Below are 14,303 nucleotides of genomic sequence, written 5' to 3'. Positions count from 1 at the left end.
TTGTAATAACTTTATTGGTACCTCTCCAGTTGTTTTATAATAACTTTATTGGTACCTCTCCAGTTGTTTTGTAATAACTTTATTGGTCCCTCTCCAGTTGTTTTGTAATAACTTTATTGGTACCTCTCCAGTTGTTTTGTAATAACTTTATTGGTACCTCTCCAGTTGTTTTGTAATAACTTTATTGGTACCTCTCCAGTTGTTTTGTAATAACTTTATTGGTACCTCTCCAGTTGTTTTGTAATAACTTTATTGGTACCTCTCCAGTTGTATTGTAATAACTTTATTGGTACCTCTCCAGTTGTTTTGTAATAACTTTATTGGTACCTCTCCAGTTGTTTTATAATAACTTTATTGGTACCTCTCCAGTTGTTTTGTAATAACTTTATTGGTCCCTCTCCAGTTGTTTTGTAATAACTTTATTGGTACCTCTCCAGTTGTTTTGTAATAACTTTATTGGTACCTCTCCAGTTGTTTTATAATAACTTTATTGGTACCTCTCCAGTTGTTTTGTAATAACTTTATTGGTCCCTCTCCAGTTGTTTTGTAATAACTTTATTGGTACCTCTCCAGTTGTTTTGTAATAACTTTATTGGTACCTCTCCAGTTGTTTTGTAATAACTTTATTGGTACCTCTCCAGTTGTTTTGTAATAACTTTATTGGTACCTCTCCAGTTGTATTGTAATAACTTTATTGGTACCTCTCCAGTTGTACTGTAATAACTTTATTGGTACCTCTCCAGTTGTTTTGTAATAACTTTATTGGTACCTCTCCAGTTGTTTTGTAATAACTTTATTGGTACCTCTCCAGTTGTTTTGTAATAACTTTATTGGTACCTCTCCAGTTGTTTTGTAATAACTTTATTGGTACCTCTCCAGTTGTTTTGTAATAACTTTATTGGTACCTCTCCAGTTGTTATGTAATACCTTTATTGGTACCTCTCCAGTTGTTTTGTAATACCTTTATTGGTACCTCTCCAGTTGTTTTGTAATAACTTTATTGGTACCTCTCCAGTTGTTTTGTAATAACTTTATTGGTACCTCTCCAGTTGTTTTGTAATAACTTTATTGGTACCTCTCCAGTTGTTTTGTAATAACTTTATTGGTACCTCTCCAGTTGTATTGTAATAACTTTATTGGTACCTCTCCAGTTGTTTTGTAATAACTTTATTGGTACCTCTCCAGTTGTTTTATAATAACTTTATTGGTACCTCTCCAGTTGTTTTGTAATAACTTTATTGGTCCCTCTCCAGTTGTTTTGTAATAACTTTATTGGTACCTCTCCAGTTGTTTTGTAATAACTTTATTGGTACCTCTCCAGTTGTTTTATAATAACTTTATTGGTACCTCTCCAGTTGTTTTGTAATAACTTTATTGGTCCCTCTCCAGTTGTTTTGTAATAACTTTATTGGTACCTCTCCAGTTGTTTTGTAATAACTTTATTGGTACCTCTCCAGTTGTTTTGTAATAACTTTATTGGTACCTCTCCAGTTATGTAATAACTTTATTGGTACCTCTCCAGTTGTAATAACTTTATTGGTACCTCTCCAGTTGTATTGTAATAACTTTATTGGTACCTCTCCAGTTGTTTTGTAATACCTTTATTGGTACCTCTCCAGTTGTTTTGTAATAACTTTATTGGTACCTCTCCAGTTGTTTTGTAATAACTTTATTGGTACCTCTCCAGTTGTATTGTAATAACTTTATTGGTACCTCTCCAGTTGTTTTGTAATAACTTTATTGGTACCTCTCCAGTTGTTTTATAATAACTTTATTGGTACCTCTCCAGTTGTTTTGTAATAACTTTATTGGTCCCTCTCCAGTTGTTTTGTAATAACTTTATTGGTACCTCTCCAGTTGTTTTGTAATAACTTTATTGGTACCTCTCCAGTTGTTTTATAATAACTTTATTGGTACCTCTCCAGTTGTTTTGTAATAACTTTATTGGTCCCTCTCCAGTTGTTTTGTAATAACTTTATTGGTACCTCTCCAGTTGTTTTGTAATAACTTTATTGGTACCTCTCCAGTTGTTTTGTAATAACTTTATTGGTACCTCTCCAGTTGTTATGTAATAACTTTATTGGTACCTCTCCAGTTGTAATAACTTTATTGGTACCTCTCCAGTTGTATTGTAATAACTTTATTGGTACCTCTCCAGTTGTTTTGTAATAACTTTATTGGTACCTCTCCAGTTGTATTGTAATAACTTTATTGGTACCTCTCCAGTTGTTTTGTAATAACTTTATTGGTACCTCTCCAGTTGTAATAACTTTATTGGTACCTCTCCAGTTGTAATAACTTTATTGGTACCTCTCCAGTTGTTTTGTAATAACTTTATTGGTACCTCTCCAGTTGTAATAACTTTATTGGTACCTCTCCAGTTGTAATAACTTTATTGGTACCTCTCCAGTTGTTTTGTAATAACTTTATTGGTACCTCTCCAGTTGTATTGTAATAACTTTATTGGTACCTCTCCAGTTGTATTGTAATAACTTTATTGGTACCTCTCCAGTTGTTTTGTAATAACTTTATTGGTACCTTTCCAGTTGTTTTGTAATAACTTTATTGGTACCTCTCCAGTTGTTTTGTAATAACTTTATTGGTACCTCTCCAGTTGTATTGTAATAACTTTATTGGTACCTCTCCAGTTGTTTTGTAATAACTTTATTGGTACCTCTCCAGTTGTTTTGTAATAACTTTATTGGTCCCTCTCCAGTTGTTTTGTAATAACTTTATTGGTACCTCTCCAGTTGTTTTGTAATAACTTTATTGGTACCTCTCCAGTTGTTTTATAATAACTTTATTGGTACCTCTCCAGTTGTTTTGTAATAACTTTATTGGTCCCTCTCCAGTTGTTTTGTAATAACTTTATTGGTACCTCTCCAGTTGTTTTGTAATAACTTTATTGGTACCTCTCCAGTTGTTTTGTAATAACTTTATTGGTACCTCTCCAGTTGTTATGTAATAACTTTATTGGTACCTCTCCAGTTGTTATGTAATAACTTTATTGGTACCTCTCCAGTTGTAATAACTTTATTGGTACCTCTCCAGTTGTATTGTAATAACTTTATTGGTACCTCTCCAGTTGTTTTGTAATAACTTTATTGGTACCTCTCCAGTTGTATTGTAATAACTTTATTGGTACCTCTCCAGTTGTTTTGTAATAACTTTATTGGTACCTCTCCAGTTGTAATAACTTTATTGGTACCTCTCCAGTTGTAATAACTTTATTGGTACCTCTCCAGTTGTTTTGTAATAACTTTATTGGTACCTCTCCAGTTGTAATACTTTTATTGGTACCTCTCCAGTTGTAATAACTTTATTGGTACCTCTCCAGTTGTTTTGTAATAACTTTATTGGTACCTTTCCAGTTGTATTGTAATAACTTTATTGGTACCTCTCCAGTTGTTTTGTAATAACTTTATTGGTACCTCTCCAGTTGTTTTGTAATAACTTTATTGGTACCTCTCCAGTTGTTTTGTAATAACTTTATTGGTACCTCTCCAGTTGTAATAACTTTATTGGTACCTCTCCAGTTGTTTTGTAATAACTTTATTGGTACCTCTCCAGTTGTACTGTAATAACTTTATTGGTACCTCTCCAGTTGTTTTGTAATAACTTTATTGGTACCTCTCCAGTTGTAATAACTTTATTGGTACCTCTCCAGTTGTTTTGTAATAACTTTATTGGTACCTCTCCAGTTGTACTGTAATAACTTTATTGGTACCTCTCCAGTTGTTTTGTAATAACTTTATTGGTACCTCTCCAGTTGTTTTGTAATAACTTTATTGGTACCTTTCCAGTTGTATTGTAATAACTTTATTGGTACCTCTCCAGTTGTTTTGTAATAACTTTATTGGTACCTCTCCAGTTGTTTTGTAATAACTTTATTGGTACCTCTCCAGTTGTAATAACTTTATTGGTACCTCTCCAGTTGTTTTGTAATAACTTTATTGGTACCTCTCCAGTTGTTTTGTAATAACTTTATTGGTACCTCTCCAGTTGTTTTGTAATAACTTTATTGGTACCTTTCCAGTTGTATTGTAATAACTTTATTGGTACCTCTCCAGTTGTTTTGTAATAACTTTATTGGTACCTCTCCAGTTGTTTTGTAATAACTTTATTGGTACCTCTCCAGTTGTAATAACTTTATTGGTACCTCTCCAGTTGTTTTGTAATAACTTTATTGGTACCTCTCCAGTTGTTTTGTAATAACTTTATTGGAACCTCTCCAGTTGTATTGTAATAACTGTATTGGTACCTCTCCAGTTCCCTGGGTTTGTTCCTCCACCAGGTATAAGGCTCCCGGAACAAAACCTTGTAGTTCAGCCTCAGAGCCTGTAGAAACACCCAGCACATCCTACCATCAGACCCTCTCTCTCTCATACAGCACATCCTACCATCAGACCCTCTCTCTCACATACAGCACATCCTACCATCAGACCCTCTCTCTCACATACAGCACATCCTACCATCAGACCCTCTCTCTCTCATACAGCACATCCTACCATCAGACCCTCTCTCTCTCATACAGCACATCCTACCATCAGACCCTCTCTCTCTCTCATACAGCACATCCTACCATCAGACCCTCTCTCTCACATACAGCACATCCTACCATCAGACCCTCTCTCTCTCATACAGCACATCCTACCATCAGACCCTCTCTCTCACATACAGCACATCCTACCATCAGACCCTCTCTCTCTCATACAGCACATCCTACCATCAGACCCTCTCTCTCACATACAGCACATCCTACCATCAGACCCTCTCTCTCTCATACAGCACATCCTACCATCAGACCGTCTCTCTCACATACAGCACATCCTACCATCAGACCCTCTCTCTCTCATACAGCACATCCTACCATCAGACCCTCTCTCTCTCATACAGCACATCCTACCATCAGACCCTCTCTCTCTCATACAGCACATCCTACCATCAGACCCTCTCTCTCACATACAGCACATCCTACCATCAGACCCTCTCTCTCTCATACAGCACATCCTACCATCAGACCCTCTCTCTCACATACAGCACATCCTACCATCAGACCCTCTCTCTCACATACAGCACATCCTACCATCAGACCCTCTCTCTCTCATACAGCACATCCTACCATCAGACCCTCTCTCTCACATACAGCACATCCTACCATCAGACCCTCTCTCTCATACAGCACATCCTACCATCAGACCCTCTCTCTCATACAGCACATCCTACCATCAGACCCTCTCTCTCTCATACAGCACATCCTACCATCAGACCCTCTCTCTCACATACAGCACATCCTACCATCAGACCCTCTCTCTCTCATACAGCACATCCTACCATCAGACCCTCTCTCTCTCATACAGCACATCCTACCATCAGACCCTCTCTCTCACATACAGCACATCCTACCATCAGACCCTCTCTCTCACATACAGCACATCCTACCATCAGACCCTCTCTCTCTCTGGGTGTGTGTGTGTGTGTGTGTGTGTGTGTGTGTGTGTAGCCTGAGGGAAAGACATACACAAGTTTAATATATACAGTACCAGTCAATAGTTTGGACCCACCTCCTCATTCAAGGGTTTTTCTTTATTTTTACATTGTAGAATAATAGTGAAGACATCAAAACTATGAAATAACACATATGGAATCATGTAGTAACCAAAAAAAAGTGTTAAACAAATCAAAATATATTTTCTATATTTGAGATTCTTCAAATAGCCACCCTTTGCCTTGATGACAGCTTTGCACACTCTTGGCATTCTCTCAACCAGCTTCACCTGGAATGCTTTTCCAACAGTCTTGAAGGAGTTCCCACATATGCTGAGCACTTGTTGGCTGCTTTTGCCGTCCGACTCATCCCAAACCATCTCAATTGGGTTGAGGTCGGGGGATTGTGGAGGCCAGGTCATCTGATGCAGCACTCCATCACACTCCTTCTTGGTAAAATAGCCCTTACACAGCCTGGAGGTGTGTTGGGTCATTGTCCTGTTGAAAAACAAATGATAGTCCCACTAAGCCCAAACCAGATTGGATGGCGTATCGCTGCAGAATGCTGTGGTAGCCATGCTGGTTAAGTTGCCTTAAATTCTAAATAAATCACACACAGTGTCACCAGCAAAGCACCCCCACACCATAACACCTCCTCCTCCATGCTTTACGGTGGTAACTACACATGCGGAGATCATCCGTTCACCCACACTGCCTTTCTCAAAGACACAGCGGTTTGAACCAAAAATCTCAAATTTGGACTCCAGACCAAAGGACACATTTCCACTGGTCTAATGTCCATTGCTCATGTTTCTTGGCCCAAGTGTCACGGTTTCGGCCGAGGCTGCTCCTCCTCCTTGTTCGGGCAGGTTTCGGCGGTCGTCGTCCCCGGAGTACTAGCTGCCACCGATCTATGTTTCATGTTCGTTTGGTTTTGTCTTGATGTTGTACACCTGTGTCTAGTTAGTCCTCGTTAGTGTCCTATTTAGTTCTCGTTGTGTGTGTTGGGTGTTGTGTGTGATTGCTCCTCTGTTTGGGTTTCTGAGCTACGTATTCTTCCCTCCGTTGTTTGGAGAGGTTTTCGCACATGTTAGTGCGCCTTTTGTTAGACGCCTGTGTGCGCCTTTATTTCGCCTCCGGGCTTGTTGGGCTCGTGGACTACGTGAATATTTCACTAAAGTCTTTTGGACTTAGCTTCTGCGTCCTGCGCTTGATTCCTGCACCACACCCACCTTCAGCACCCCTGACAGAATCACACACCTTTAAGAATGGAATCAGCAGGAGCAACAGTCACGCCTGAGTCGCTGGAGGAGCATGTGACACCAAGCAAGTCATTTTCTTCTTATTGGTGTCCTTTAGTAGTGGTTTCTTTGCAGCAATTCGACCATGAAGGCCTGATTCACGCAGTCTCCTCTGAACAGTTGATGTTGAGATGTGTCTGTTACTTGAACTCTGTGAAGCATTTATTTGGGTTGCAATTTCTGATGCTTGTCACGCCCTGGCTTTGGGGACTCTTGTATGTTGAGCCAGGGTGTTAGTTTCTTTGTGTAGTGTCTATGTTTCGTTTCCTATGTTCTGTTCTAGGTTATGTGTTTCTATGTTGGCCGGGGTGGTTCTCAATCAGAGGCAACGAGAATCAGCTGTTGCTTGTTGTCTCTGATTGGGAACCATACTTAGGCAGCCTGTTGTGCACTTGTGTTTTGTGGGATCTTGTTCCGTGTTGGTTTGTGTTCATGACCGAGGACTTCACGTTTCGTTTTGTTGTTTTGTATTTTGTATCGTGTTGCTAGTACACTATTGAAGAGATGTACGCATATCACGCTGCGCCTTGGTCCAATCATTATGACGTTCGTGACAATGCTGGTAACTGTAATTAACTTATCCTCTGCAGCAGAGGTAACTCTGGGTCTTCCATTCCTGTGGCGGTCCTCATGAGAGCCAGTTTCATCATAGCGCTTGATGGTTTTTGCGACTGCACTCGAAGAAACTTTCAAAGTTCTTGAAATGTTCCGTATTGACTGACCTTCATGTCTTAAAGTAATGATGGACTGTCGTTTCTCTTTGCTTATTTGAGCTGTTCTTGCCATAATATGGACATGTTTTTTTACCAAATAGGGCTATCTTCTATATACCACCCCTACCTTGTCACAACACAACTGATTGGCTCAAACGCATTAAAAAGGAAAGAAATTCCACAAATTAACTTTTAAGAAGGCACACCTGTTAATTGAAATGCATTCCAGATGACTACCACATGAAGCTGGTTGAGAGAATGCCAAGAGTGTGCAAAGCTGTCATCAAGGCAAAGGGTGGCTACTTGAAGAATCTCAAATATATTTTGATTTGTTTAACACTTTCTTGGTTACTACATGATTCCATATGTGTTATTTCATAGTTTTGATGTCGTCACTATTATTCTAGAAAATAGTAAAAATAAAGAAAAACCCTTGAATGAGTAGGTGTTCTAAAACTTTTGACTGGTAGTGTATATAAACTTTAATAACTATTGAAATATATTTCTGATTAAAACTGAACATTATTTTTAATTTCACATTAAAAAAGAAAAGCGAGAGAGAGAGAGAGAGAGAGAGAGAGAGACAGAGAGAGAGAGAGACAGAGAGAGAGACAGAGAGAGAGCCAGAGAGAGACATAGAGAGAGAGCCAGAGAGAGAGACAGAGAGAGAGACAGAGACAGACAGACAGACAGACAGACAGACAGACAGACAGACAGACAGAGAGAGAGAGAGAGACAGAGAGAGACAGAGAGAGAGAGAGAGAGAGAGAGAGAGAGAGAGAGAGAGAGAGAGACAGAGAGAGAGAGATAGAGAGAGAGGCAGAGAGAGAGAGAGAAGAGAGAGAGAGAGAGAGAGAGAGAGAGAGAGAGAGAGAGAGAGAGAGAGAGACAGAGAGATAGAGAGAGAGACTGACCATAGCTACGTAGGGTTTCATCTCCCAGCCCTGCATGTTGGTGTTGTCAATAATGACAGGAGAGGAAGAGGCCACCATCGCTTCCTTGGCTGAGGACAAATACACATGTTATTATTCAACGGCTGGGGAAACAGACACCATCCACTTACATAGCTTAGGGTGTAGGGTTAGGGTTAGTGTGGGGTTAGGGTTAGTGTGGGGTTAGGGTTAGGGTGTAGGGTTTAGGGTTTAGGGTGTAGGGTTGTGTGTACCTCTAGCGTGGTTCCATTCGTGGGCCTCCCCTAAAGCTGAGGGGTCGTAGCGATAGTCTCCATGGCGACAGAAATAATCATCCGTGCTCAGCACCACCCCATGTGGGTTCTGTTCCAGCATAGCCCTACACACACACACACACACACACACACACACACACACAGACACAGACACAGACACAGACACACACACACACACACAGACACAGACACACACACACACACAGACACAGACACACACAGACACACACACACACACACACACACACACACAGACAGACACACACACACACGCGTTTATTGGTGTGTGTGTGGTTATCAATATTGTAAACACACACACCCCCTATACACACACACACACACGCACACGTTTATTGGTGTGTGTGTGTGGTTATCAATATTGTAAACACACACACACACACACACACACACCCTATATACACACACACACACACATCTAACACCCCCCTTACCGGGCCAGGGTGGACTTGCCCGACCCCGGAGCTCCCCGTAGCAGCACTAGGACACGCCCCTCCAGCCGGAGTCTACCATGTTGGCCAGAGAGGAGGGGTGCTCTGGGAGCAGCAGCCGCAGACACACCCCCTGTCCAGGACCCGGGGATGGTAGCGCCCGCTTTTACAGGGGCTCGTCTGACAGGGCCCTGGGCCGACCAGTGGGAGGCGGCTTGGGTGTGCCAGGGGGAGGGGCTTAGCGCCACAGGGACGATGAAGGTCGGCCCCCCCCCTGCCTGGTTTCCGTGGATACGCGGTTGGAACTCCGACGCCCGAGCATTCCAGAACGGCGAGTTGTTGAGTCGCTCTTCCTCTCCTCCTCCTGAGACGCTTGTCTTCGTCCTCGCCCCCCCTACTCTGCCGCCCGGTGGTACGGCCCGCCCGCCCTCTGGAGGAACAGTGGACTGGTCCAGTTTCCTGTATGCCTGGAATGCAGAGGGGCGATCGGCGGCCCCCAGGTCCAAAGGCAGGCTGGGTTTAGTTCTGTCCGTCTCGGTTGGCGCTGAGGTCAGATGGCTGAAGTCCAGTAGTGGTCTCTGCCGCTGGTCACCCACTGCTCCTCCAGAGAAGCTGAGGCTCAGGCCAGAGACAGGGGAGTGAGTTCCGCTAGCCTGCCCAGCTAAGAGCACCCTGTCTGGGCATGGCTGGTCCCCTGGGGGCCCCCTCCTGGAGGCTGAGGCACTTGGGCTGGAATGGAGCAGCTGGGGCAGGACCTGCTGCTGGAGCAGCGGGGGCTGAAGGAGGGAGGACAGGGAAGGGAGGGGGACGGAGGGAGGAGAGGAGGAGGAGTGAAGACCACCGTGGTCCCTCTCTCCGGCCTCCTGCTGTATGGTTAGATTCTCCAGCTCACGGTCGATCAGAACATCAAACTCTTCGGTCAAGTCAGTGGTCAGGTCCCGGTCATCTTCGCTCCGGAGAGGAGGGGGCGGGCGGGGAGGGGAGAGGGGGACAGCGGTCGCCCCTGTAGGGGGGTGAGGGTCTGGTTTGGAGGGGTTGTGTTGGGGGCTGAGGAGAGCTGCGGCAAGCTCGAACCCAGAGAGGAGTGGAGGGAGGGGGCTGATGCCCTCAGCTGCTACAGACAGCTCCAGAAGAGAATCCATCGCATTCTCAACTAGAGGAAGGGAGATGGTAGGAGGGGGGGGGGGGGGGAGATGGTAGGAAAGAGGGGGGGGATGGTAGGAGAGAGGGGGGAGATGGTAGGAGAGAGGGGGGGGGGGTGGTAGGAGAGAGGGGGGTGGTAGGAGAGAGAGGGGAGGGGGAGATGGTAGGAGAGAGAGGGGGGGGGAGATGGTGAGAGAGAGAGAGAGAGATGTTTACATTTACATTTTAGTCATTTAGCAGACGCTCTTATCCAGAGCGACTTACAGGAGCATTTAGGGTTAAGTGCCTTGCTTAAGGGCACATCGACAGATTTTTCACCTAGTCGGCTCGGGGATTAGAACCAGCGACCTTTCGGTTACTGGCACAACGCTCTTACCCACTAAGCTACCTGATTAGGATCTATTTTAGTCCTCATTTGGACTAATCTTCCAAGAGTCCTTAAACATTAAAATACAATTTATAATACAATCACATTTTCACATATAACACACTGTTCCAAACAGACATATTGACCAGATAAATATTATAACAGTCTAAAATAATTGATTCATTCATCTACCATAGTCCTGCACAACCTTCAAATTTATTATATTTAAATGGTTCAAAACTATTGTTTGAATTTAGGAGCGAGAGAGAGATGGTAGCTAAGAGGACCTAGACCCAGACCACAGCATCACCAGCCACACCCCAACCAGCTAAGACCACCCCAAGCAAACCCTGGCCACACCCTATATATGCCCCCCCATATCAGACCTATACCCCTTCTGACCCCCGGGGGGCAGAATTCGACATACCAATTAGTATCTGGCTAAAAATACTTGAATCAGTTATAGAACCCATTGCCCTTTATGGTTGTGAGGTCTGGGGTCCGCTCACCAACCAAGAAATCACAAAATGGGACAAACACCAAATTGAGACTCTGCATGCAGAATTCTGCAAAAAAATATCCTCTGTGTACAACGTAAAACACCAAATAATGCATGCGGAGCAGAATTAGGACGATACCCGCTAATTATCAAAATACAGAAAAGAGCCGTTAAATTCTACAACCATCATAAAAGGAAGTGATTCCCAAACCTTCCATAACAAAGCCATCACCTACAGAGAGATGAACCTGGAGAAGAGTCCCCTAAGCAAGCTGGTCCTGGGGCTCTGTTCACAAACACAAACAGACCCCACAGAGCCCCAGGACAACAACACAATTAGACCCAACCAAATCATGAGAAAACAAACAAATTATTACTTGACACATTGGAAAGAATTTACAAAAAAACAGAGCAAACTAGAATGCTATTTGGCCCTAAACAGAGAGTACACAGTGGCAGAATACCTGACCACTGTGACTGACCCAAACTTAAGGAAAGCTTTGACTATGTACAGACTCAGTGAGCATAGCCTTGCTATTGAGAAAGGCCGCCGTAGGCAGACCTGGCTCTCAAGAGAAGACAGGCTATGTGCACACTGCCCACAAAATGAGGTGGAAACTGAGCTGCACTTCCTAACCTCCTGCCAAATGTATGACCATATTAGAGACACATATTTCCCTCAGATTACACAGATCCACAAAGAATTCGAAAACAAACCCAATTTTGATAAACTCCCTTATCTATTGGGTGAAATACCACAGTGTGCCATCACAGCTGCAAGATTTGTGACCTGTTGCCACAAGAAAAGGGCAACCAGTGAAGAACCAACTTCCCACGGGGGGCCAGTATGAAAAATCTATTTCACTTGCTTTGGCAATGTTAACATATGTTTCCCATGCCAATAAAACCCTTAAATTGAATTTAAATTTAAATTGAATTGGTAGGAGAGCGAGAGAGAGCGAGAGAGAGACGGTAGGAGAGAGAGAGAGACGGTAGGAGAGAGAGAGACGTAGGAGAGAGAGAGACGTAGGAGAGAGAGAGACGGTAGGAGAGAGAGAGAGAGAGAGAGAGAGAGAGAGAGAGAGAGAGAGAGAGAGAGACGGTAGGAGAGAGAGAGAGACGGTAGGTAGGAGAGAGAGAGAGAGAGACGGTAGGGGAGAGAGAGAGAGGGTAGAGGAGAGAGAGAGACAGAGAGAGAGAGAGAGAGAGAGAGAGAGAGAGAGAGAGAGAGAGCGAGCGAGAGACAGACGAGAGAGACGAGAGAGAAAGAGAAAGAGAGAGCGAGAGAGAGAGAGAAAGAGAAAGAGAAAGAGAAAGAGAGAGAGAAAGAGAGAGATGGTATTAGAGAGAGAGAGAGAGAGAGAGAGAGAGAAAGAGAAAGAGAGAGAGAAAGAGAGAGATGGTATTAGAGAAAGAGAGAGAGAGATGGTATTAGAGAGAGAGAGACGGTATTAGAGAGAGAGAGACGGTAGGAGAGAGAGAGAGATGGTATTAGAGAGAGAGAGACGGTAGGAGAGAGAGAGAGACGGTATTAGAGAGAGAGAGACGGTAGGAGAGAGAGAGAGAGAGAGAGATGGTATTAGAGAGAGAGAGACGGTAGGAGAGAGAGAGAGATGGTATTAGAGAGAGAGAGATGGTATTAGAGAGAGAGAGATGGTAGGGGAGAGAGAGATGGTATTAGAGAGAGAGAGATGGTAGGGGAGAGAGAGATGGTATTAGAGAGAGAGAAACGGTAGGGGAGAGAACGGGAACAGTTGGTTAAATTAACGCCTTAGCCATACGTGACATGTACATGTTTATGTAATTTCGTCTCTCACATGTAGATACTTCCTAACTTGAAGTGACAGTTGGTGCAAGGTTGTTGATAGAAAGTAAAGTAGCTGAATGTTTTGCCTCCTGTCTTGGGAGGGTTTCAATGTACTGTTGAACTGCAGTCACCACATGACAATGGGAGATTATGTAACGACATGATCTCACAGACAGACAGTACACATGACATTAAAATACACGCTAGCGCTGAGTATACCGCGGGGAGTGCCCTTGTCCATTCTGTATTCACGTTATCCTATTCACAAAATAGGAAAGTAAATGTGTTAGCCTGGAAGCTTTTTGGCTGTATGAATTCATCTTATGTAAAATAAGAAAATAAAAAATGATCTTCGTTTAGAGTGAGTGTCAGGTCTAAGTGGAGGAGCAGGAGTGTGGTGTGGGAGAGGGAGAGGAGTTGATCACATAATCAATCATATGATCAATATGCAATATCGGTCAAGGGACCAGCATTGCTGTTCCATCAGTAGCGAATCACCCCCCCCGCGTTAGGGTACATGCTTGATTTCTAGTTAGCTATGGAGCTAAACTGAACTTTGGCATAGCTATAGCTCCATTCCACTAGCCATAGTATTCGGTCAACAGTCATACCTTTGAAGTCACACTCGGCCAGCACAATGTAAAGAACTTCGGGGTCCAGGTGTGAAAACATCTCCTTCATCTTCCTCACTATCCCGTCCTTGTCCTGGTAGGTAGCAGGACTGTCGCCTCCTGAGTTTGTTGACGCTGGCATGTTAGTACCGCCGCCGCCGTAGGGAGAGTTACTCGCGGTGTTGAATTCACTTCTCGACGGGGGCGCACCGTCACTTCCCGGTATTCGGTAGTAGCTGTTGCTATCGTTTGACAACCCGGGCACTCTTGCCGGGCTATGACCATTTTTCTTTTTCCTTGGCATTCTCGGTGTGTGTGTGTGTGTGTGTGTGTGTGCCCGAGTTGGCTAATGTTGACAACAGTTTGCTAGGGAAGTATCTAAGCTAGCTGGCAGCTCTAGCGTGGGCGGTGTGGTCCCAATGCCTAAAAACAACCCGAGGAAGAAACGCTAAGTTGAGGCAACACCAGCACACCGATCCGGTGGGTAAGTGAACTGCAGTTGATCTGGATAGAGAGAGAGAGACTGGAGAGAAAAAAAGGACGACGCTGAAAACTTGCCAAATCAAATTGTCGTGTAACCTTAGTAGTTTCCAAAATAGACGTTGTTGTTCATTTAATCCTTCTCTTGACTTTTTATTTAATATCTGCAACGTTGTACACTAACCTAATATAAGTGCGCTTGCCTGCTATTCTAATTGATATGGTACAGTATTGAAAGCGCCTTCCCAACCTCGTAAATT

General features: G+C 43.4%; 1 protein-coding gene across 1 annotated transcript in view; it reads right to left on the bottom strand.

Moving 5' to 3' along the window:
* Window positions 1-14,041, bottom strand: part of LOC311123863 (NEDD4-binding protein 2-like) — a 46,164-nt gene extending 32,123 nt beyond the window's left edge. The window contains exons 1-5 of the mRNA XM_084198084.1: window positions 13,564-14,041; window positions 9,140-10,289; window positions 8,667-8,791; window positions 8,416-8,504; window positions 4,262-4,338 (exon numbers count right to left, since the gene is read on the bottom strand). Coding sequence (XP_084054210.1) covers window positions 4,262-4,338; window positions 8,416-8,504; window positions 8,667-8,791; window positions 9,140-10,289; window positions 13,564-13,867 — 1,745 coding nt within the window. The 5' untranslated portion in view covers window positions 13,868-14,041. The remainder of the gene's footprint in view (window positions 1-4,261; window positions 4,339-8,415; window positions 8,505-8,666; window positions 8,792-9,139; window positions 10,290-13,563) is intronic.
* Window positions 14,042-14,303: the final 262 nt, after the last annotated feature.

Source organism: Coregonus lavaretus (assembly GCF_964263955.1).
Source record: "Coregonus lavaretus genome assembly, contig: HAP1_SCAFFOLD_3790, whole genome shotgun sequence".
Classification (NCBI taxonomy): domain Eukaryota; kingdom Metazoa; phylum Chordata; class Actinopteri; order Salmoniformes; family Salmonidae; genus Coregonus; species Coregonus lavaretus.
Note: the sequence above shows the minus strand (reverse complement) of the source record. Positions and strands in the feature narration are given on the sequence as shown.